Source organism: Zootoca vivipara, chromosome 9 (assembly GCF_963506605.1).
Source record: "Zootoca vivipara chromosome 9, rZooViv1.1, whole genome shotgun sequence".
Lineage (NCBI taxonomy): Eukaryota > Metazoa > Chordata > Lepidosauria > Squamata > Lacertidae > Zootoca > Zootoca vivipara.
In genome coordinates, this window is record NC_083284.1 from 41882866 (window position 1) to 41905669 (window position 22804).

General features: G+C 40.0%; 1 protein-coding gene across 2 annotated transcripts in view; it reads left to right on the forward strand.

Moving 5' to 3' along the window:
* Positions 1-751: 751 nt before the first annotated feature.
* RXFP1 (relaxin family peptide receptor 1) overlaps positions 752-22804 on the forward strand; it is a 28322-nt gene continuing 6269 nt past the window's right edge. For both annotated transcript variants that reach the window (XM_035114132.2, XM_060278675.1), the window contains exons 1-14: positions 752-999; positions 6683-6838; positions 9612-9701; positions 11046-11151; positions 13110-13181; positions 14406-14477; positions 15201-15272; positions 16835-16906; positions 18136-18210; positions 18591-18662; positions 19056-19127; positions 19410-19481; positions 20115-20186; positions 22059-22130. In XM_035114132.2, the coding sequence (XP_034970023.2) occupies positions 954-999; positions 6683-6838; positions 9612-9701; positions 11046-11151; positions 13110-13181; positions 14406-14477; positions 15201-15272; positions 16835-16906; positions 18136-18210; positions 18591-18662; positions 19056-19127; positions 19410-19481; positions 20115-20186; positions 22059-22130 (1121 nt within the window). In that variant the 5' untranslated portion in view covers positions 752-953. The remainder of the gene's footprint in view (positions 1000-6682; positions 6839-9611; positions 9702-11045; positions 11152-13109; positions 13182-14405; positions 14478-15200; positions 15273-16834; positions 16907-18135; positions 18211-18590; positions 18663-19055; positions 19128-19409; positions 19482-20114; positions 20187-22058; positions 22131-22804) is intronic.

A 22804-nucleotide genomic window follows, 5' to 3' on the forward strand; every position in this document is an offset into this window, starting at 1 on the left:
CCATGCCCCCGAGGGCAGCGTGCCACGCCCCTGGGGGCACCAGCCACGCCTCTGCCTGCTCTCTGCCCCCCAGTAGTGGAGCGTGCAGCTTCGCCACTGATTATAGGTGTCTGGCACCCACAAACTCATAGCACTACTAATATTGATAAAATATTGAACATTAAATCAATGGTAGTGATTACTGTGCTACGTTGGAACTCATAGAAACTCAGGGGGCTGAGATACTTTAACAATCAATATCAATTACATGTTAATGCCCCATGGTAGCTCAAATAGCAAATTCCTTTATATATTTTTTAAAATCCTAATATTTCTGGATAGATTGTGTTTCTTTTTTCATGTCCTGTCCACATAACTCATGAAGTTAGGAATCACTGCTCTGTTATAGGAATCACTTTCCTATTATAATAATTTATTATTTATACCCCGCGCATCTGGTTGGGTTTCCCCAGCCACTCTGAAGTTGTTTGCTGTGAGTTTTCTTTTTTTAAGGAAATGAGGAGAAAAATCTCTCCTATGAAAGTTAACTCATGCTTTTGGTTAGAAAAGACCTACTTAAATGAGATTATGCTTGTCTAATCACTTCCCAGTCAGTAATTTAAAATAAATCAATTTTAGCTGTATTGATAAAATGATTATTTTGGTCATAATAGCTTTGATCAAAGCACATGTTTCCCAACTTTAGTCTGTAACAGACACAGAAACAGGAACCTGGAGTAAAAAAGGAGAGACAGTCTGTTCTTTGAAACTTCCCACACACACCCCTCTTTTTTCTGAGTTGGATGGCTCTGCTCAGATAGAGAGAGCGAGAGGTTGCAAAGGAGAATTAGAGACAGAAAGCAAGGAATGGAATGGAAAGGAAGCTTCTTCTAACCAGAAACAGAGACTGCTGAGGTTTTGTATGAAATCTGTGGGACAACACTAGTTCTTTATTTCTCTGAAGCAAGACAGAGATGCCATCTAGCTGGTTCTTCTTATTCTTAGCTATTGAAGTGAATGGTGAGTACGCTTACTAGTTTCTATGTTAACACTGATAGGTGGGAAACTCCAACAACTGACTTTTTGTTAATGAGTCATTATGATTTTATTTTTAAAAAAAGAAAGAAAAGAAACCCTGCACAAAGATTGCCACAATTCTCTGATGGATATCTGGAGTTTTGAGAGACTGGCATTTCAGATGTATTAGAAATGCAAACGTTAGGTTTGTTCAGCAGCTGTTAGCACACCAGCATGCCAATACACACCGTCTTTTCAATGATCTGTAAGTGTATACTTAGCTCTGAATTCTAGAATCCCAGCACTGATCTTAAATACATCTTCAGTCTGGCTGCAGAGCTGCATTCAGAATTCGGTGCTGCTGCTAAGAATTACAGTATACCATGGTAGCTGTGGCTGGTTTTGTATTAGACTCTTTGCTTTTTAGAAGTTTTCAGTTGTTTTAATATTCTGTTTCAAAGTAGTGTGCATGTCCAATTGGTTGAAGCTTGCCACAGGATTTTTATTCCTGCCATGAGAAGTACCTGTAATAGCAAATGGGAAAAAAACTGGCAAAGTTTTGATCACCAGTCACTTCTGTGTGGCTTCGCTGACTTAAGTTATGCTAGCAGGGAGGGTGCCTTGCAGGTCCTCTAAGAAATGCCTAATTGCTTTGTAGATTTGTGGGATGGTTGTGCCGCATGATAATATTAGCTTTGGCTTATATTTGGCATAGCAAATACTGTAACTGGTAAATGTGACTGTGAATGTCTGTGGCTGAGATGGTATATAAAAAATTCTATAATATTCTGGCTTGTTTTTGACCAATATATTTTATTTCACTTTTCTTAAACTTTAGATAGATGGATGGATGGATGGATGGATGGATGGATGGATGGATGGATGGAGCTACAGTTGAAATACATATCTATGTGGAGGGAGGAGAATACCTTTCCTAAACAAAAACAAAAAAGCAACTTAGAAAGAACATCTCAATCAACTGAGTTGTCTCTTTAATCATATGTCTTTGGAAATTTCAAAGTGACCTATGCTGTCCATTCACCTGCTTAGAGACATGGGTTGGAGACAAAGGCTTCTTCCGTTATAGAAAGGCTTCCTCTGGTGAAGAAGGAAACCTCTGGAGCCAATCCAAGTCTTCTCCACAGACATCTAAACAATACTGGGCTCCCCCATGGCAGTGAGGCTGCAGCCTTCCTCTCCCTTCAGTTGCCTCAGGTGTCAAATGCTGATGATCTTCAGGATCTTTAGCCCTTCCTCCAGCTCTCTGGTTCTGCTGAGCTGGGTGTATCATACAGCCTGTCAGGCACTCCTTAAACTAGCCTGCTGTCCTCAGGCATGGTGGAAGATGCGGTCTTAGTGCCAGTGTTGAATTAAGATTCTTCAGCCAGTCCTGTCAGTTTCTATACATGTTAGTATTATGTGCGATGTTGTCCTTTGCCTCAGGCAGCAAAATGGAAGGGATCGGGCGGTGATGGCAGGCACTGTGCCTGCTTTGGCCATATACCTTAGGCCAAGTAACTGTAGATGGAGGAGATAAAGTTGGCAAAGCATTTTGCACACCAGAGTGAGGCTTAAGCAATAGTGTTCTTGATAACAGCAGTGCACCTTTTCGGGTAGGTGAACATACACAATGCAGCATTGGTCCAATGTAAGGCATTCATCCATAATCCCAATCATGCTGCTAGCACACCAGCTTCAGTAGTCTGTGAGCAGCATGTATTAATGAGCACACTGTTGTCCTTGAGTTGCATGCTCTGTTGCACAGAAAACGTTGTTAGAGTCCAAACAGCGATATGGGAAGAATGGGAACTAGCATCAAACTGAAAGAAGAACAAGGGCTTAGGTTGTTTATTAGAAAAGCAAGCAGTTAGGCAGCTATTTGCTGTGGAATTTGAGTTTCTTGCTTCTCTACATACATCTCCACAATGACTAAGATATTAGAGAATGCCCTCTAATATTATGCAATAAAGCCAGGTGGGGAGGGAGGGAAATAAAAGTTTTAGCCTTCCCTGCAAAATAAGTTATTCCTGATTCATGTCAGACTATTATTATCATTTAATTCTATTTATTTATACCCTGCCTTCTCCCCATACTGGTGCTCAAGGCTGCTTACAGATAAAGAGAGAAAGCTAAAATCATAGAAAAAATCATAGATAGTCATTAAAGAGGAAGTCAACACTAATAGATTTAAACCAATATAAAATATGTTAAAAATACAGATAGCAACAGCAACAGCAACAAAAAGCATCACAGCAGTAGCCCTTTCCTTTCAGTTCTTAAAGGCCTGTTGGAATAAAAAGGTTCAGGCCGGCTCTAAGGCAAGGCTGGATGGTGCAATGCGCCAGGGCGCCAGGGTGCCAGGGGGGCACCGCGCTGCTGTGCCCGTGGCAGCCATGCTGCGCGCTGCGCCCACCAGACAGCCGCACCAGTAAACGGGGCAGGGGGGCGCCGGAGGGATCTTCGCACCACGGCGCCAGGGTGCCAGATACGCTTAAGACGGCCCTGAAAAGGTTGTCACCTGTCAGCTAAGGATCAACAAGGAGGGAGCCAGTCTAAACTTCCCTAGGAATGGCATTCCAAAGTCTCTGCTCAATGTTTCCAAACTGCATTTCTTTTTAACTGCACTGTTGTTTCAGTTTTCCTCTTGGTCTTTCCATGTATACACCTTTCGTTAGTTAGTTAGTTAGTTAGTTAGTTAGTTAGTTAGTTAGTTACATTTCTATCATACTTCTTCCTCTTGCCATCCCCCCACAACCCTGTGAGATAGGCTAGACTAAGAGGCAGTGACTGGTCCAAGGTCACCCAGTGGATTTCATGGTTGAGTGGGGATTCGAACCCTGGTCTCCCAGGTCCTAGTCCAACACTCTAACCACTACAGCATTGTGACTTCAGTATCAAAGCGATTCACATGCAAAAGTTTGCAGCTAACACTGAACATATTTTTATAAGAGGATATTCTAAGTCATCTCAAGACAGCCCAATGAACATCAGATGATCACAGCTTATTGAGGGTTTGTATATTTTTAACCTTTTACGAGAAGCGATCTTGGGGTATGAGGTCCAAAACCTGCTTTTCTGTGACAGTTTGATTTCCATATTCTCTGTCTTATCCTTCGGCAATTTCCAGTATTGTCTTAGATGACTCACCTAGCATATTTTTAACTTTGGAAAAATCTTGTTTCAGGTCCTAAAGCTCCAGAGACGTGATTGTTATTATAAATGAAGTGCCAGCATGATCAATGTCACATATAAAGCTGGTGGCTGAACAAAAAGTCTGCATCTAAAGTGACATTAAAAGAGGGAGAAGGAAACGTCACTTTTGCACACAGAAATACACGGCAAAGGTTCTATTCCCTCAAGAAAAGCATTTTTAATAAGGCTGGGATGAATTCTTTCCCCTGTTTCTCAAAATTCTCTACAAAACAGGAGCCAGTTTTCTGCTGCTTCCGTGGAGAAATTTCTCTTAAAAAATCAAGTGTCAGTTACTGCTTAGTTTACTAGGCCTCACCAGAAGTGTAGTGCAAACAATGGGGAGCTGTGGAGAGTGTGGTGCCCTGCCTGGAATGCCTTGTGACGCCAAAAAAAATAACAACCCATGGTATAAAAGATGCTACGCTAACGTTTTTCAGTTCTGTTTATGAGCAACATTTTGTTTAAAAGTGTGCCAGAAGGGAAGGAGCAAAGCCATTCCCGACCGATTGTGAAAGAGTTATGTTCCAGATGTTTATTTCAGGAGTCAAAGTCTCATTTCTGTGCTTTCACCCAGAACTGTATCTCTGGAATGAAACAAAAACAGTGAATACTAAATATGTGAATAATCACAAATGACCACCCAAATACAGGAAGGACACAAGCTGTTATGTTATAAGAGTATTCCTCTAAAAGTGTATAGTTCTGAACATACCATAGCTAGCTGAATGGACACTTTTTATTCACTCGGCACTGGCTGTGAACTCTCTCCATGTGGTAGAAGAGGAGACAGGATTGCTAACAAGATTTTCTGCAACCAGGATACTGTACTGTATTGTGCAGGGATTGAGACCTCTGCCCCATTCACAAAAGAAGACACAAAGTTGCATTTTTGTATCCTCTTTTGCACATGGGGTGGAGGGCCTAAGAGTAAATCAGGGGCCACACATGAATAATAAGATGTCCAACAGACAGCATGTCAACAGGTGAAGCTCTTCTCATCATTGTATTTCAGTACTGCCCCCAGAAATGCTGAACCTGTTGAATTTATTTCTGCCCACACAGCTATCAAAAACATGAACCCTGCTGTTCTCCGAAGCTAAGCCTACACCAGGCAAAGAATTCAAGTTACTTGAGTTGCAAATCAGTTGTGTTGCTGTGTAGGGCTTTTGTCAATGGATCTTAACCTGACAAAACTATGTGCAGCCTAAGATTAGACATGGTATTTCAAGAGGGGTGCTGGTAATCAAGAGAGATTTAAGAGCCACAGAAGCAAGGTTCAGGTGCCCATGCTTGGATAAATGCAAGATTAAATTGTGAAAAAGCAAGCAGTGTATTTAAAGAACATTTGATGCTGTTTTTTTATTATGCGTACTTAAATGTTTATTAAGTAAATATCAAGTAAATGTTTATTATTAAGTATATGTTTTTAGAAAGCGCCAAAACTTGTACTGTGAAGGCACTGGCCTGATGTCGATAGCCGAGGAGTCCCAAAGTAAGAGGACCTAAAAAGAAGAAACAAAAGACTACTTTGCTGTGCATGCACCATAAATGTGAAAAATTAAAGGATTGCTCATGTAATGCTGCAATTGCCCTTGCACAATGAGACCCAATATGTGCATATCAAGGCTGTTTTCAGAAGCGATATGAAGAAGGCATGCCATGATTGCATCTGTTCTGTGTGTCATTCATGTGATCAGGAAGAACAGCAACAGAAGCTGCTGGCAGTTATGTGGGATGTGCGCAGAACATTTTGCTCCTTAGCCTGAAGTACCTGCTTTTCCTTCCTCTGACCAGCATTTGATGTTGTAGGGACTAGGAAACCAGCACCTGAACCTGCACCAAGAATGCAGATCTGTTCTAAGCTAGTAAAATCAATTTGGTTTCTCAGCTGGAAACTAAGGAGGAAGGTCATGAAGGAACAATGTGTTCAGTTGTGACCCCATGCGAATCAGAGTTTCATGCCATTACTGAAACAACTTTGGGTGTAATCACAGGGGAATGGAAAGTCTGCATTTGTTCTAGAGTGTTCTGAAGACCTATTGCAAAAACAGGCATGCACACTTTGTTTGTGTGTATATATTATACAAAAACTAACAAAAAGTATGCATAATAACATTCCAAACTCTATAAATTCAGTTGTGCACTCACATTCGCAACAAATAGCATGATCTTTAGCGCATTTACTCTTAGAAGAAGGTTCCAGTGATTAAGTTAAACTTACTTTTATATAGCACATACATTAGCACATTTACTCTTAGAAGAAGGTTCCAGTGATTAAGTTAAACTTACTTTTATATAAATGTTTGCAAGAGTGCAGGCTGAGAATCACTACAAATACTGCATGGGAAATTAAAAGAACTGATGCAAAACTATAAGTAACCCAAGCTGTGACACACCCTTAATTCAATGCATTTGAACAGTTCAACAATGTAACCTAAACATTGAAAACCTTTCAGTAAAGCCTAGCCTCTTTCTGGGGTTTATTTTTAAATAGCTCTTCATGCTGCTTCAGGAACTCAGGATTTTGGATTTGGAATTGCATGTCCTCTTGGCTATTTCCCTTGTGGGAATATCACAAAATGTTTGCCTCAGCCCCTCCACTGCAATGGGATAGATGACTGTGGGAATCATGCAGACGAAGAGAACTGTGGTAAGTTGACAGTTTTTTCCACAGTGGCTCTCAGTGTAAGTTAACAAAGCCTTTGGTACTGCACCACAATTCTTGTTTTCTCAGGACTACTCTGACAAAAAAACCACCTTGGTATTCGATTGGGGTTTTTTAAAAAAAATTTAAAGTATTTTTTAAAGCATTCTCTTAGCATCGGTCTGGTATAAGCTGCTTGATTAGCAGAACTCTAAAATCACCTCATGAGGTAAGAAGAACAAACTGATTTTGTATATAGTGAACCTTTCCTTCCTATCTATCTATCTATCTATCTATCTATCTATCTATCTATCATCTATCTATCTATCTATCTATCTATCTATCTATCTATCTAGACCAGGCATGTCCAACAGGTAGATCGTGATCTACCAGTAGATCACTGGATGTCTGTGATAGATCACTGGTAGATCCCCCCCAAGAAGCTAAAAAACTTTGTCTCCCCTAAAAAAAACTCAACACCTTTGTTCTGTACCCCTAAAATGACCTGAACCACCAAAACCAGGGCTTTCCTTCCTGAAAAAAAAGCTCAATGTCGCTTTCCTCCTTCCTAAAGAAGCTCAACAACTTTTACGTGAACCCAAAAAAACAGGGCTTTCCTGCCTAAAAACACCTCAACAACTTTGACCTGAACCCCCCAAAAGGGGGTAGATCACTGCCAGTTTTTAACTCTGTGAGTAGATCGCAGTCTCTTGGAAGTTGGCCACCCCTGATCTAGACAATATTTCCCCCCACTTTTTCCACTGTGGTGTACAAAGAATACAACACAATGAAAATGAAAATAAGTTAAAACTATAAATTCAGAATTCAGTTAAATGCCTGCTGGAATGATGATGATGATTATGATGATGTCTTCAGTATGTGCTGGAAGTTCAGCAGAAAGGAGGCCTATCTGACCTCAACTAGAAGTTCATAAAACTGGGCCCACAATACTGATCTATGGTAGATACAAGTGATGCATCCAAGCCATGGGGGACCACAAACATTGACTCCACCAAAGACCTCAGTGATGAGGCAGAGCTATAAGGAATCAGGAGGCCCTTGAAGAATCCTGTACCCAAATTGTTAAGGGCCTTGTAAATTTATACACGAACCTTGAACCTAGCCATTTATGTATGGGCAGCCATGGTGCAAGCTTTTGAGCATGGAGCTATGTAATGGGAGTATGATACAGAAAAGATGGGAATTCACTAATGTCAATGTAATAGGACATATGTCAAGAAATTGGAACAATAATCCCTTTTTTTCTAACATAGGAACTACATATGGATGTATATTAGTATATATGTAAAGCACACTGTTCTGTGTACTCAAGTGATGATTTAACAGTGGATAGATATCATTTGCTAATGAAAATCACATTAAGGCTGGAATCCTAAACATACTTCATGGGCCTTGTTGAACATTGCAGGACATGCCAAATTACTTGGTAAACTGAATTGACTTCACTAGTACTACCATATTTTTCGCTCCATAAGACACACTTTTTTTCCTCCTCTAAAGCAAGAGGAAATGTCTGTGCATCTTATGGAGTGAATGCATGGTCCCTGGAGCCAAGTTGCCCAGAGGCGAAAAGCAGATCGTGCTTGTTCTTTTTTTTTTTTAGAAAGAGCTAAAGGCTAACAAGAGGGAAGGAGGGTGTTTAAAGGAATCCACTCAGCAGCTGACTGCAAGAGATCAGGGAGGGAAGTAAGAGAAGCTAGCTCCCTTCCCTGCCCGCCCCCTTGCCCAGGCCTCCATTGTTGTGTTTCCCCAGCTGACATGTGACTGGCTGATTAGATTATCTGTCTGGAAACTGTAGAAATGGCTCCCTTCCCTTTCCTAAAGAAACTGCAGAACTGTGAGTTGAACCGCATAAAAACAGGATCCCCCCCCTTTGCAAGGTAAGCTCAACAACTTTGAGCTGATCCTAAAAAAATGGAGCTTTCCCCTTTGCAAAAAAAACCTGCACAACTTTGAGCTGATCCCAAAAAACCCAGGGCTTTCCCCTTTTCCTCCTCTAAAAATTACCATAGGTGCGTCTTTTGATCAGGTGCGTCTTATGGAGCGAAAAATACAGTAATGCCTGAATCGGTGCAAGACCATAACCATAGTGGGGAAACAACCAGTGTTTTTTAGGGTGGGGGTTGCTTTAAATATATGGTGTGTAAACAGCCTTGGAGGGAAAAATAGTGGTCCAAAATGGCCCCGGTTGTGGTGATTAGAGACATGGCTTCTATCCCATCTTTTATTGTAATTCTTCAAAATTGCTTCTTGGCAGAGAACAAGCTGTTTCTGGCAGAGCGCACACTCTCCCTTTTGAATAATTGTATCATAGCAGAGGGACATGGTGAGAACAAGAAGGAAAGAAATACAAATGGTTTTCCCTAGGGCAGCGTGTCCAGACTTTTAACTGAGCAGAAAGATTTGTGCCTAATAAGTAGCAAATCCATAGCTGAATAATTATATCTTTTTTTACAAGTGAGGTTGTTTTTGACAGTGACAACACCCTAAAGGGCCTTCCTGCCCCCTGGTAGTAGCTGGAAATGAGGCACAGTGCAAATGGGGGAAATGGAGGGGAGCATCATCAACAGCATATCATTTGTGAACTAAGAAAAAGCAGCAGTAAATGCCAATCACATTCACTGATTTCCAGACATGGGACAAATAAATGAACACAAGCAATTTCCATTGGAATTCTCTGAAACATGTTTAGAAATAGTAAATGATGATGATGATGATGATGATGATGATGATGATATTACCGTGTAACTTCTATTAGGTGATAACAGCGGATGGTCTCAGCAACTGGATGCAATTTATGATAAAAGGGCTTTCCAATTTTCCTTGGACTTGGAAACAGATGAATGCTGTAAGTAGGAAGAGAAATAAATTGTCTACTTGTAGAATTTGAAGGGAAAGCACACCACAGATCTGGTGACTGTGGAACCAAGTTTCAGTGGGCATGTGGGCATTTCAGTTCTGTTTCAGAATCACTGGGACACAAAGCTTTAAAACAATATAACTTAAAATTGCTTTAAATCACATTCATCAAGTGAAAGCTGGAATGTGTGGTCTCAACAATCCTGAATTAAGCCAGGATCATGACATAATAATAAATCATGGTTAATGCAAACCACAGTTCATAATTTCAAACCATGGTTTCAAAATTCTAGATTGTTGGCCACAGACCAAATCAAACATATGAACTACAATAAGCTAAACAAACCACAGTCTAAGTATTACATGTGGACCAGGCCAGTAAATTTTGAAGTGAGCGAATTTGGTGATCTGCTTAAATTAAAGAATGTATAAAGAGGGAATTCCATTAGATAAATGAAGAAGGTACACCTATGTTAGGTGGTTAAAAAACTAATTGAAGAAGAAAGAAAGCTTATTGGAGCAATGTTTTCAGTGAAAATTGCCCGACATGTTTTTTAAAAAGGTCTTCTTTGGGGTGAAAAGGTCTTCAGGTGTCTTATTCTGCATCATTCATTGAGGCAACTTATTTATAGGTCAATGCACATTTAGCAATATTTACATCACAAATTATTGCTTTCAGGCACTGGCTTGCCTCTTCCTTTGCCCTTCCACTTTTCTGACTGTGTGTCTACATTTGCACCTAACTGTGACCCTTTTCAAAAGTTTAAAAACAACAACCACCATTTCCTGTCATCTTCGGAATATGGGAGAATAGAAAGCTGCAATATACTAAGCCAGACAATTAGTCCATCCAGTTTAGTATTGTCTACACTGAGTGGCAGTAACTCTTCAATATTTGAGACAACTTCCTATCAGGACATGCCAGGAATTGGACCTGGACCTTTTTGTGTGCAAAACATGTGATCTCCCACTGAGCCGCATCCCTTCCTAACTTGCGAATGGGGAGCAGAATCTTATCAACAGCCCTCACCTTGTCCTCCATGCAATCTATGTCATTGTAGCCCATTGGCTACAATGGATGAAGTATGAGTTAATTATCCTAAGCCAGTGCTTGGGAACTAGTGGTCCTCTAGATATTGTTTGCCTATAACACGATCATCCTTGATGGCTATGTTCTAGATGGGGCTGCTGGGAGTTGTGGAGTCCAACATCCTCTGGAGGGCCACATATTCCTCACCCCTATATTAATCAATCAGTTGATTTTACCACCTCTCTTTTCTCTCCCCATCATCATGCCAACATCTGCCTCATCTATGGAATTGTCTTTATCCAGTGGTTGGTTCTGTGCCAATAGAATGTTTGTGCCATGGTTTAGAGCTTGACTGCGATGGTGCTGGTTTGCTCGTCATTCCTTCGGTCTCTTCTAATGTAACGATGATGTAAGTAAAAAAGCTGTAAATTCTGGGTATAGCCTTGGATCTCTGTTCAGCAGGTGGTAAAAGTTATCAGGGCTAGGTTACAACTGGTATGGGTATGTAATCCACAAGGTGTTACTGGCAAAGCATGCAAAGATGCTCCTACGCCAGTTTCTGAGAACCAGCTTGAAAGTGGATGTGAACAGAAAGTATAGGATGCCGCTATCACCCTCAGATGAGATTCTTATTTAGTGCACACACTGTACTGCTTTGGAAAAGGGCAAAAAAATGAATAATAAACATCAATGCCCTCTAGTGAGCAAGAGGAATTATTTTTTAAAATTTTAATCATGATTTTTTTTTAATGCTGGCACATGACATCTCTGATCATTAGCCATGCTGGCTGTAGGCTTATGGGAGTTGATGTTCAATAACATCTGGAAAGCTGGGTTACCCAGCTCTGTTACATGCATGAAAATAAATTTTGTAGGGACTCTTACAATAATGAAGGAATTCAGAGAGTGGGGGAGAAATAAAAGTTGCTCAAGTATTGCTTCAGGGATAACCTCAGCCTACCTAAAACAAATGGAAATACTCCTTTTAACACATCGTTAATTTGATGCTACATGATGTGCTGGTGGCTACCAACTTAGATGGCTTTAAAAGTCTGGGAAGTAAGGACATAAGTGCTACTATAGCCCCAGGATACTTGAATTCTTATTGCTGGGCAACAACCATGTGAAAGTGCTATTGTGCTGCTGAAGGGCTTCCCATAGGCACCTTCTTGGCAATTGCGAGAAAGAGGATATTGGACCAGTTGAGGGTTTGGGTCTGATCAAGCAAGGCTCTTATTATGTGCCTCTGTTCTTAATTATAGCTTTATTATTAGTGTTGAAATTTCTGGACCCATTTTCAAAGTTTAGGATGCTTATTTATTTATGAATTTGTGAATAAAGTTTGTTTGAAAATGGCCATCTTTGCTGCTCAGGATCTTTAAACTGAGCAGTGCTGAAGGAGAGAAAAATTATCTAATTTAAGGGCCATAGCACTACTACACTAAGAATTAACCTGAGCTTTCTAAATTGAGGTTTATTCTGTGTGCAAGTTTTCAGCCTGCAGTTGTCTATCTGTGACTTGATATGTCCTTTTTGCAAAGAACCGAGTTTAATTTTTTATGCCCATTAGGTTGCTTAGTGAAAGGTGTGCTGAAGATCTGTTCCAGTCATGGAAGAGTAATTGTCTCATACGGCACAATTAAGAGACGCCATAGGAAAATCCCTTGCTGAGTTCTGTGACTAAAGTATTTCCTGTATTGTGAGGACCTCTAGGGTTTATACTGTTAAGTGCAGGAAAACTAAAGAAAGGCTCTTTTTCATGAACTGCTCTGTGTGGTGAATGTCCTTATAAAAGGTTAACTGAAGATCTTCACAATTAACTATGTTTATGTTACGAACTAATTGAAGGAAGTTATTAAGAATGTAAGACGATCCCTACTGGGTCAAGCCAAAGATCTAGTCCAGGATCTGTACTCTTAGTGGCCAATCTTATGCTTATAGGAAGCAGCACTGCTTTCCTCACCTGCAATTCTCAGCAACCATACAGAGACATTTTGCCCCTGAAACAGGACATAGTACATAGCCACTTCAGCTAGTAGCCACTAATAGCTTGATGAATTCATCTAAAACTGCAGTTGTTGAAAAAACAGGCTGTTAGCAAATAATGCTCGTGCACATATATACATTTATTTACATATTGATCGATTTATTCTGATCACTTGTCTCCCATCCTTTAGTGTTTCCACTAACAAGGTGGCTTACACTAATACTGAGCAAGCAATAAAATCAACTTCATGGAATAATTTCATTTGTGGAAAAGTTTGTCAACTGTATAACCTGGTATCAATAAAATGTGCGTGTACTGTGTGGTGGTTTGATGTATGCTGTGAGTCATTCATCTTTTGTCTGTTTGTTGTTGTGCTACAGGTCCCTACAAGGGAATCAGCTGAGAAAACTTATTGCCAATGTTTTCAAAAAATACCAGGATCTTCAATACCTGTAAGACAACATTTTAACTTCAAATTACCAACCTATTGCAACATAATTGTTTTGTGATGTAGTGACCAAGGGTGAGTTCACACCTTACATTTATCATGGGAAGTGTTTGTTGGAACTATGGTTTGATCACTTGACTGTCTGACATGCTACTGTCATGCTAGCTGTACAATTAACTGACATTGGGAGGCAAGTTGAGAGGTGATAGTTGTATCGGGTGTTTGTGTGAACTCAGCCTGAAGCTACAATCCTAGCCACATTTACTTGGGAGCATGCCCCATTGCATAGCCTCTGAGATGACCTATATAGCATTTCAAACACAAGGTTATTATGCTTCTAATTATGTCATGTACATGTAAACTGTTGAAACTGGTGGAGTATACTCACAGGTATACGTTTTCAAGATCCAGAGTAGAAAGGCTCTTATATGAACTACAAGCTCTAATATGAACATATTTATGTTGTTCATCTAGGCTGTTCATTCGAACCTAACCAATTGTTTTATTAATATTTGAGCCTAACCAATGGATGGTCAAAAATAACCACTCAGATTCTTACTGGCAGTAAACGTATCCTAAAGTCGATCTTACTGTCCGTCATATTATAAAGAAGTACAGTTTAGAACAGAGCAATATGACAAAGAACCAAAAGTAAACTTAGCAAAACAGTATGGGATGTTACATATGGGTAGCTATTCTTTGTTCTTTAAATAATTTTTCATTTTATCATGAGTAATTTGTTTTTTAAATGTGATCATTTCTGAAAAAACCTTGTACTGATTGAAATTTAGTTTTTTTGGACAGAAAGAGAACAAGCATGTTGATTTTACTTTCCTTTTACAATATTTCTTCAAATGCCATATAGTTCAACCATTCTTGTATCTTGCACCCTCTTCTGGTCACACATTTAAGGACAGTTATGCCGGTAAATTCTGTAGGAAAATATAGTACAGTACTGTCATTAAAGGAGGCAAATAGTGGAAATGCAGAATACAGTTGTTTGATTTGCTTTGGTAATCTGCTCAGTTCTCTCTTGAAAGCCACAGTCAAGCTTCCCATATTTTAATTATAGAAACGATACATTTTTAACATTAAAAATATTAAAATGTTGAGGTCCCTGAGAAGCTGGACTAAATTATTATTAGTAAGATTTTATTGGTGGCCACCTATATCATTCAGGCTCTGTAAATATTTTTTGAATGATCTTCTATTGTCATTATCTTCACAGGTACCTTCAAAATAATAATATAAGTTTTGTGTCAGGACATGCTTTCAGGGGTCTCTACAATCTGACAAAGCTGTAAGTACTTCCCCTGCAGTTCTACAATATATTCAATATATTCCCACATTAATAATTGTAATAATGACTTCAATAGGTTCGTTGTCACATACATAAACAAAAAGTGCCATCCGTCATCCCAGTAAGAGTCTCTAAAATTGCCCAACTAATCTACAACCAGAAGCTGTCAATGGAAAACCCAGGGTGTACTGCTGCAGACAAATAACGTTTACAAACTCCGTGTGATATATGCCTAAATCTGACTGGTAGGGCAGATCCTAAACTCCCCACCTCACCCCTGCAGGCCATTTTGACATGTGGGCAGGACAGTCAACCACCTGGTGTTACCTGGTGTCACATGAGTCAACATCAAAGGAAGAATTGGCTTCTCACTTAATATGTGATCCTGATACGTCAATTGCTTGCAGTCAAGCCATGCCAGCCAAGGAAGAATTGGGAGGGCACTCCTGTGTGCTCTTGATTCTTCTTTTTCAGCTGTAGGTCAAGACTCTACAAAGTTAGGCAGGGATGTAGAAAACCCAGTTGGAATTCCCACTCAACTACGTACTTAACTGTTATGGTGCTTTTCCACACACAAAAATCATGCTCAAAGTGGCCGTTCTGAAAGGCCCTAGGGTTTCAAACACCATTCTGAACAATTCAATGGGATAGAAAAAAATGAATGGATGAAAAACAAAACATTGCTCAATGACCTTCTATTATGTTTTATTGGTCTTGTTTCAGATATCTGAGTCACAACAAGATAACGTTTTTGAAACCCCACGTCTTTGAAGATCTACATAAACTTGAATGGCTGTATGTACTGCCTTTGTATCTCCATTAAGGCTACAATCCTGAACATACTTTCTGGGGAATAAGGCCCATTGGATTCAATGGTGCTATAAATGATAAAGTGAGAAGAGGTGCTGTTTTAAGGATTAAATCCTATATAACAGTATGGAACATATCTGACTAGATAGACATGCATTGTTTGTTCTATATACAATGCACATCACAACCTCTTCCCTATCTCTTGGCAAATACTTTGCCAAGAGAATGAGAAGGATCTCAGTTTTGCAGGAAAAAAACTGTTTGTTTTTTTCCTAAGAGAAAACTACTGTTTTGGAGAGAACTTTGCACCTCATGAAATGGACGGGAAAGGAAAAATCATTGAGATTTGCTGTTAAATCCAAACAAAGATTGTTGCAATTTATCAACCATATATATTTGCTTTTCTGGAAGTATCCTCAGTGGGGGAAATGTTCACTCACATTTTTATTCCTTTAAGAAACAGATCTAAATCAGTCCGTTTAGAAGATGCACTTTGACAGGGTCATCTCCCATCCCCATTCCTGATTTTAAAGTTTCATTGTTACTGGTAGTTGTGATTTAAAAGCAAACAATACAGTGGTACCTCGGTTTAAGTACACAATTGGTTCCGGACGTCTGTACTTAACCAGAAGCATACTTAACCTGAAGCGAACTTTCCCATTGAAAGTGGATTAATCCGTTCCAGACGGGTCCGCAGAGTACTTAAACTGAAAGTACTCAAACCGAAGCGTACTTAAACCGAGGTATGACTGTACTGAGCAGAGGGCATTAGTGACATAGTTGTCAGTATTCTGAAGAATTAACTCAATGACAACTTTTTCTACTGCACCTTTTCAAAGGAAGTATTGTTTTCTTATGGGATCTGTGACACAGAGCGGCTTCAAAATAATGTTCTGTGAAGTGTCAAAGTGCTCATCAAGCACTGCAGAAGCTGACAAGAAAATTGTTCATTTAAGTTCCTTCCACCCCCAAACCTATTTTTAATCTCGGGGGGGGGGTAGTTTCTGTCATCATTTTGAGATAAGAACACACTTACCTAGAAGCGAAAGCCACCAAATTCAGTAGGACTTACTCTTGGGTAGACATGCATAGGATTGTGCTGAGGATCACCTGTTTTAATTGGATTTTAAAAAGTTTTACTCATAAGGCTATTTCCAGCAAGCTTTTCCTCCTGAAAGACAGTGGTTTCAGAAAAATTGCACATTTGTGTGCCTATCTGAACCACAAACTGAGATGATTGTGTTGATTTCATACCAATAACTCTGTATGAATTGGCTTTCTGTGCTGCAAAGGTCCCCAGAACCTCATTTGCAGTGGCTTGAAGGAAAAGGGTCTCTCATTTAGTAGCTACATAAGAACCTGAGTTCACAGTATGGACTAGAACATAAAATGATTGGCACATTATAAGTGGTTGTATGATGCCATGATAGCAATCCATTTTTATCTACTGTTATAAATGAATATAGCTTATAAATCTGGGGAAACAAACAGGTTGTTATGACTTAGCAGTATTTTTAACCTAATATGCACCATTTTCTGATTTACAGGATAATTGAAAACAATACAATAAAATGTGTCTCACCACTAACCTTTTATGGGCTGAACTCACTAATTCTCCTGTAAGTACTGAGAAATTGATGTAAAATACCATTTATAATTTTAAAAATTATTTATTTATTTATTTATTTATTTATTTATTTATTTATACCCCACCCATCTGGCTGGGTTTCCCCCACCACTCTGGGCAGCTTCCAACAAACACCAAAATACATTAAAATATCACAAATTAAAATGAATATCACAAAAGCAAAAAAATCACAAAAGCAAAGAGCTATGTTGAACAGGATAATATCTCCAACCTCATCCCTACTCCACATGAGAGAATAACAGTTAATGTACACTAATCAATAACACTTTACTTTCTTCCCAGTAGTTTTTCACTTCAGAAACAGAAATAGGCATATTCCACTCTCTGCAGCCATTCTTTTGCTCTTAATATTAGCATTTCAGTGAAAACAAACAAACAAAACTTTAGAGGACCATTGGAATAAGTTGTTTAAATGAACTTGATTAACAAATACAGTGGTACCTCGGGTTACAGACGTTTCGGGTTACAAACTCCGCTAACCAGGAAGTGGTTGCTCCAGGTTAAGAGCTTTGCCCCAGGATAAGAACGGAAATCGCGTGCTAGCAGCACAGTGGCAGCAGGAAGCCCCATTAGCAAAAGCGCGCCTCAGGTTAAGAACCATTTCAGGTTAAGAACGGACCTCTGGAACGAATTAAGTTCTTAACCCGAGGTACCACTGTGTAAGTAAAGATTACGAGAGGTTGCTTATAATAGAAATTGCTCATTATAGAAAGCAGTTTTCCCCATGAAATTTTAATATTCATGTTTTGATATTATCAGCAAATGCAAATGGTTTTGCTGCTACAATAAAGTGCTGTTTATAAAATTGTTCATTGCAGCACAAACCTTTGTTGCACCAAGAGAACAGTTCAGGCCTTTCTCCCCAATTTGGACCCCATTTTTAACTTTCTTACCAGAAGTTGCTCTCTTATTAAAGAGACCCCAGTTTTCCCATTACACTGACCTCTTTAGGTTGTTCAGAAAGATTGAGAGAAGAGGGAGCTTTGTCAGAGCTGTATGTCCAACAGTGAAGTGGTACCACCACCCTCTTACAGGGACAATACTATATTACCCATATTTCTAAGTGGAGCATTGGGTTCTGAAACATCTCTACAAGGGAATCAAACACATGTGAAAAACCTATTTTAAAATAACTGCTGAAACCCAGATAACCATCTTTCCATTACCATCAACCTAATAATATTATTTTTCTTTCTCTAGAGTTCTGATGAACAATTCTCTTGCCCAGTTGCCTGATAAACACCTTTGTCAACATATGCCAAGGATAAACTGGCTGTGAGTCCACATTTTCCTATGTTACTTCATCATTAGATTTGGTTTGAATCAAATGTGTCCCATTTCTTGTTCATAAAGATTTTCTACAAGAAAAGGTTTAGCAATTATGTGTTGAAAACAAGAAAGAATAGTTATTTCTTATCACAAGAAAGGCAGGTTTGGGCTTCTCCAGTGACTATTTATTGGACTGCATTGTCTGTTGATTCCAGTGAAGTTTGTTTGTTTGCACTGAAATGTGGTTTCTACTACAATAGTTCTGGAAGACAGAGTGAAAAAGACAACATGCATGCAGAGTCCTAACATATTATCAGCCCGTATAGAAGTATCTGAGGAATATTTGCTGTTAGGAATTAACAGGATATTTCCTTTTCTTTTCCCAGGGACTTTGAAGGCAACCATATCCACAATTTCAGGAATGTCACTTTCATCTCCTGTAGGAGTTTAACAGTCCTGTGAGTCTGAAGCATTACTATTGAACCAGAAAGAGACCTTAATGGTCCTCACAATTTACCTGCATGGGCATTGCTGGAGAAGTTATGGAAGAATCCATGTAACCATTAAGTCAGCCTTGATTGCTCAAGGCATATGGAGCAGAGCCTGATCTGGTTATCCTAGTGAGCCAGAGAAGGGATGGGGAACCTGTGTCCTTCCAGATGTGGCTGAACTCCCATCTGTCTCAGTTAGCATGGCAAGTGGCATGGGATGGTGGGAGTTGTAGTCCAACAACATCTGGACAGTAAATTGTAGTCCAACAATATCTAGTTCCCCATTCCTAGGCCAGAGACTACAAAGGATTAGAAGAAGTCTCACCTTAAAACCCACTAAAATAGCTTTTATCATTTCAGCGTTTTGAGAAGAAACAAAATCAGCTCTGTAAATGAAAATAGCTTCTCTGCTCTTCAGAGATTAGCTGAACTGTAAGTAAACATTTTCCCTGAGAGCAGATTAACCACTTTTTTGTGATCACATCTTGGAAGCAAGCATATATTTTATATTATTGTGACAGTGTGTGTTTAGTCCTTCAAGCACTAGAGTCAAAATGTCTCAGAAATGGGGAGATGGGTCAGTCAGGACTAGGACAGTGGCACAAGGAGAAGGGGGAATTAAAGAAGACAGAATTAGGGTGCTTCTTAAGTTTTGAAGCATTAATTGCAACATAAGCAATCTGTTTACTAAATTCTGGGGATTTTTCCCCACAGAGACTTGGCTGACAACAAGATCGAATCGCTTCCTCAACACCTATTTAAGGATCTGAAAGAACTCTCACAGCTGTAAGATCTGTAATAAGTCCATTGTTCTTTGAATGTAATTCATTAAATGTTTTTAATTGATTTTCTCTGGTTTGAAATTGTGTTAGAATGAAAAGGTGCACCTACATATTATATGGATGGTTTCTTTTTGAGATGGCTGTCCCCAAAATTTTTGCTTTGATTTCTGTTATGCTGAATTAAGATTGCTTTCCAAGATTATATTAGTATTGCCCATTGTTTGTAATTTTAGGCTGCAATGTTGTACGTACAGTACCTGCTAGAAGCAAGACCCATGGAACTCAATGGTATTTACTTCTAAGCAGACATGTATATTAGGACATACAATCCCACAATTCCAGGACTTACAAAGTGAGATCTTCTAAGTGAGAAGCTTCAGTAAGAGTTTTCAATATAATTTCAAATCCGAAAGCAGAAGACAAAGCAAAGATTATTTACTTCAGTTAGGTCACTGCCAGTTTGTTTGCTTTTTTAAAGGAAACAACTATTCTTTTATCTACAACTCAGTATACTGAGTGAATAAATGCTACTTTAATTACGTTTTCTGGGCCAGTTGTGGGTTTTGTTGTTTTTGGCAATTGGCATTTGTTAATAAAATTGCCATTTAAGCTATGACTTTCTCTGTTCTTTGTACAGAAATCTTTCATACAATCCAATCCAGAAAATAGAAGCAAACCAGTTCGATTATCTTATTAAACTCAATTCACTGTAAGTGTGTGTCTTCCTTCTGAAAAATATTTTGTCAGCTAAGTCAATGCGTTCTAGTATTTAGCTATTCTGTTTTAGAACGAGGTAATTTTCAACCACAGAGCCTAGGGCTTGCCGATCAGAAGGTTGGCGGTTCGAATCCCCGTGACGAGGTGAGCTCCCGTTGCTCGGTCCCAGCTCCTGCCAACCTAGCAGTTCAAAGCATGTCAAAGTGCAAGTAGATAAATAGGTACCGCTACAGCGGGAAGGTAAACGGCATTTCTGTGTGCTGCTCTGGTTCGCCAGAAGCGGCTTTGTCATGCTGGCCACATGACCTAGAAGCTGTACGCCGGCTCCCTCGGACAATAACGCGAGATGAGCGCCGCAACCCCAGAGTCGGTCATGACTGGACCTAATGGTCAGGGGTCCCTTTACCTTTACTTTTAATTTTAAATTACGGATAAAATATGATGTGCTAAGGTTAATTGGAAATGACAGAAATAATTAATGATATATGCCTTGATTAATGTTGTTACTTTAGTCTTTAGAAACCTTCAAATCACAAACTATATAAAAAGAAAGGAATCTTGCTATATTTAGAAAATTTCTAATTTTTAAATTTAACTGTTAAATAGTCCAATCCTATATAATAATATGCAAGTGTCTCTGCATCCAGATTCCCTGTGTCCCGTTTTCCGCGCTACTGAGCATGTGCCCCAGGGACACAGGGATTGGATGCAGAGACTGCACGCACACACACACACACACGCTCTCCCCACCTCACCCCTCTGCCCTGCACTGGCTCAATAAGCAGTTAAAACAGAGGCCACCAGGTGGAAGGCAGGAGCAGGCAGCAAGGCTCCTAAGCAGGGCAGGCCCTCTCTCAACGTGCCCAAGGGCCTGAGGAGGAAGCCGGGATGACCAAAAAAATCGAGGCCCCGGCTTCTCCTCACTAACAGGCCCAAAATTGAGGCCCAAACAGCGCAAGCAACCAGGAGACCCCCGCTGGGCTGGAACGGCCAGGAAAGGCGCGGGGAGGCCACCAAATGCTCAGCGCCAACCGCGGGACCCTCAGAAAGCGCCGGGGCAGGCGCAAGCCCCCCGGATGGCAAAGCTCCCGGATGCAGCAGGCAACTGAAAAACAGCCGCGGAGGCCAACAAAAGTAGCGGGAGCCACCCCCACCCCCGAAAAACTGGGCATACACCCCGAAGCAGCCGCCCGGGCCATCCAGGAGCCAGAATTCGGCCACTGGGCCCTGGCAGCAGCAGTGCTATTGATGGGGGGAAATTAGGAATCAAACGGCAGGCGCAAAAAGCGCGCAAAAACAGGGTGGGGAGGGATCCGCACTCCAAACACAAGCTTCGGAGGGGGTAAAGGAAGAAATACCCCCCCCCGCACCCCCAGCCGAGCCCGGGCTGTAAAGGTAAAAAAGGGGGGGACTTTGGCTTGGGGTTTGGGAACGGGGGGGGGGAGAAAATTAGGGATAAATTAAGGATCGGGGGGGAGAGGAACAATCAATTAGACAAGGAATAAAAGCCCCCCACACGCCGCTGCCACTGAAAAAGGCCGAATGTTCTAGCACCCGTTTATTAAACGGGCTGAATGGCACTAGTAAACAATAACAACCTTCTTTCGAATATTTAGGATTCTCATGCAGCTGCTAGCCTACTATGTGCCTTTAATTAAGTCAAAATACTGGGACATACTGTAATTTTGACATCACAGTTTAGTGTGCTTTGAGCTGAAAGCACTGTATTCAGTAAACTTTGCATTACCATTAACTTGCCAACAAAATACAATTTAAAGATACATAGGTTATGCTGTAGGAGGAAATTTATTTTTCAGTAAGTTGGCTATTAATAAGACATAAACTCTGTTTCTAATGTTTATAGAAGCCTAGAAGGCATTGAAATTACAAATATCCAAAGAAGAATGTTCAGCCCACTTAAAGATCTTTCCCATATGTAAGTATCATCTACAAAAAAGTTAACAAATAGCAAGGATATATGCCTATAATCCCCCATAGAAAGGTAGCAGGGAGACCTGCTAAGAACATTCTTTGAGGTCTTCTGTGTGCTAGATAGACTAGTCGATTTATTTGATTCCATTAGCAAGCTTGCATAAGGAATTATTATTATTTACATAATTGTGCCCTTCTACACTTCATCTCTGTACCTAAATATGATAACTGTTTAGTGCTTGGACACACAGTCATCAGGATTGTTGCCATAGCCATGCCAATTTCTACAACAAAATATAAAATCCTATATATAGAGGTTAACTCAGGCATAGGCAACCTTGGCTCTCCAGATGTTTTGGAACTTCAATTTCCATGATCCCTAGGTAACAGGGCCAGTGGTCAGGGATCATGGGAGTTGTAGTTCCAAAACATAGCCAAGGTTGCCTATGCCTGGGTTAACTAATATTCATGTACTGCACATGAATATGCAATGTGTATTTATCAAGCATCAACTAAATAAAATTCAGGTCATTTCCCCAACCAGTTCTATTCTTAACCCCAGGGTCATGGGTTTGAGCCCAACATTGGGCAAAAAGATTCCTGCGTTGCAGGGGTTTGGACTAGATTACCTATGTGGTCCAACTCTATGATTCTCTTTACCTTATTATAGTTTGTACT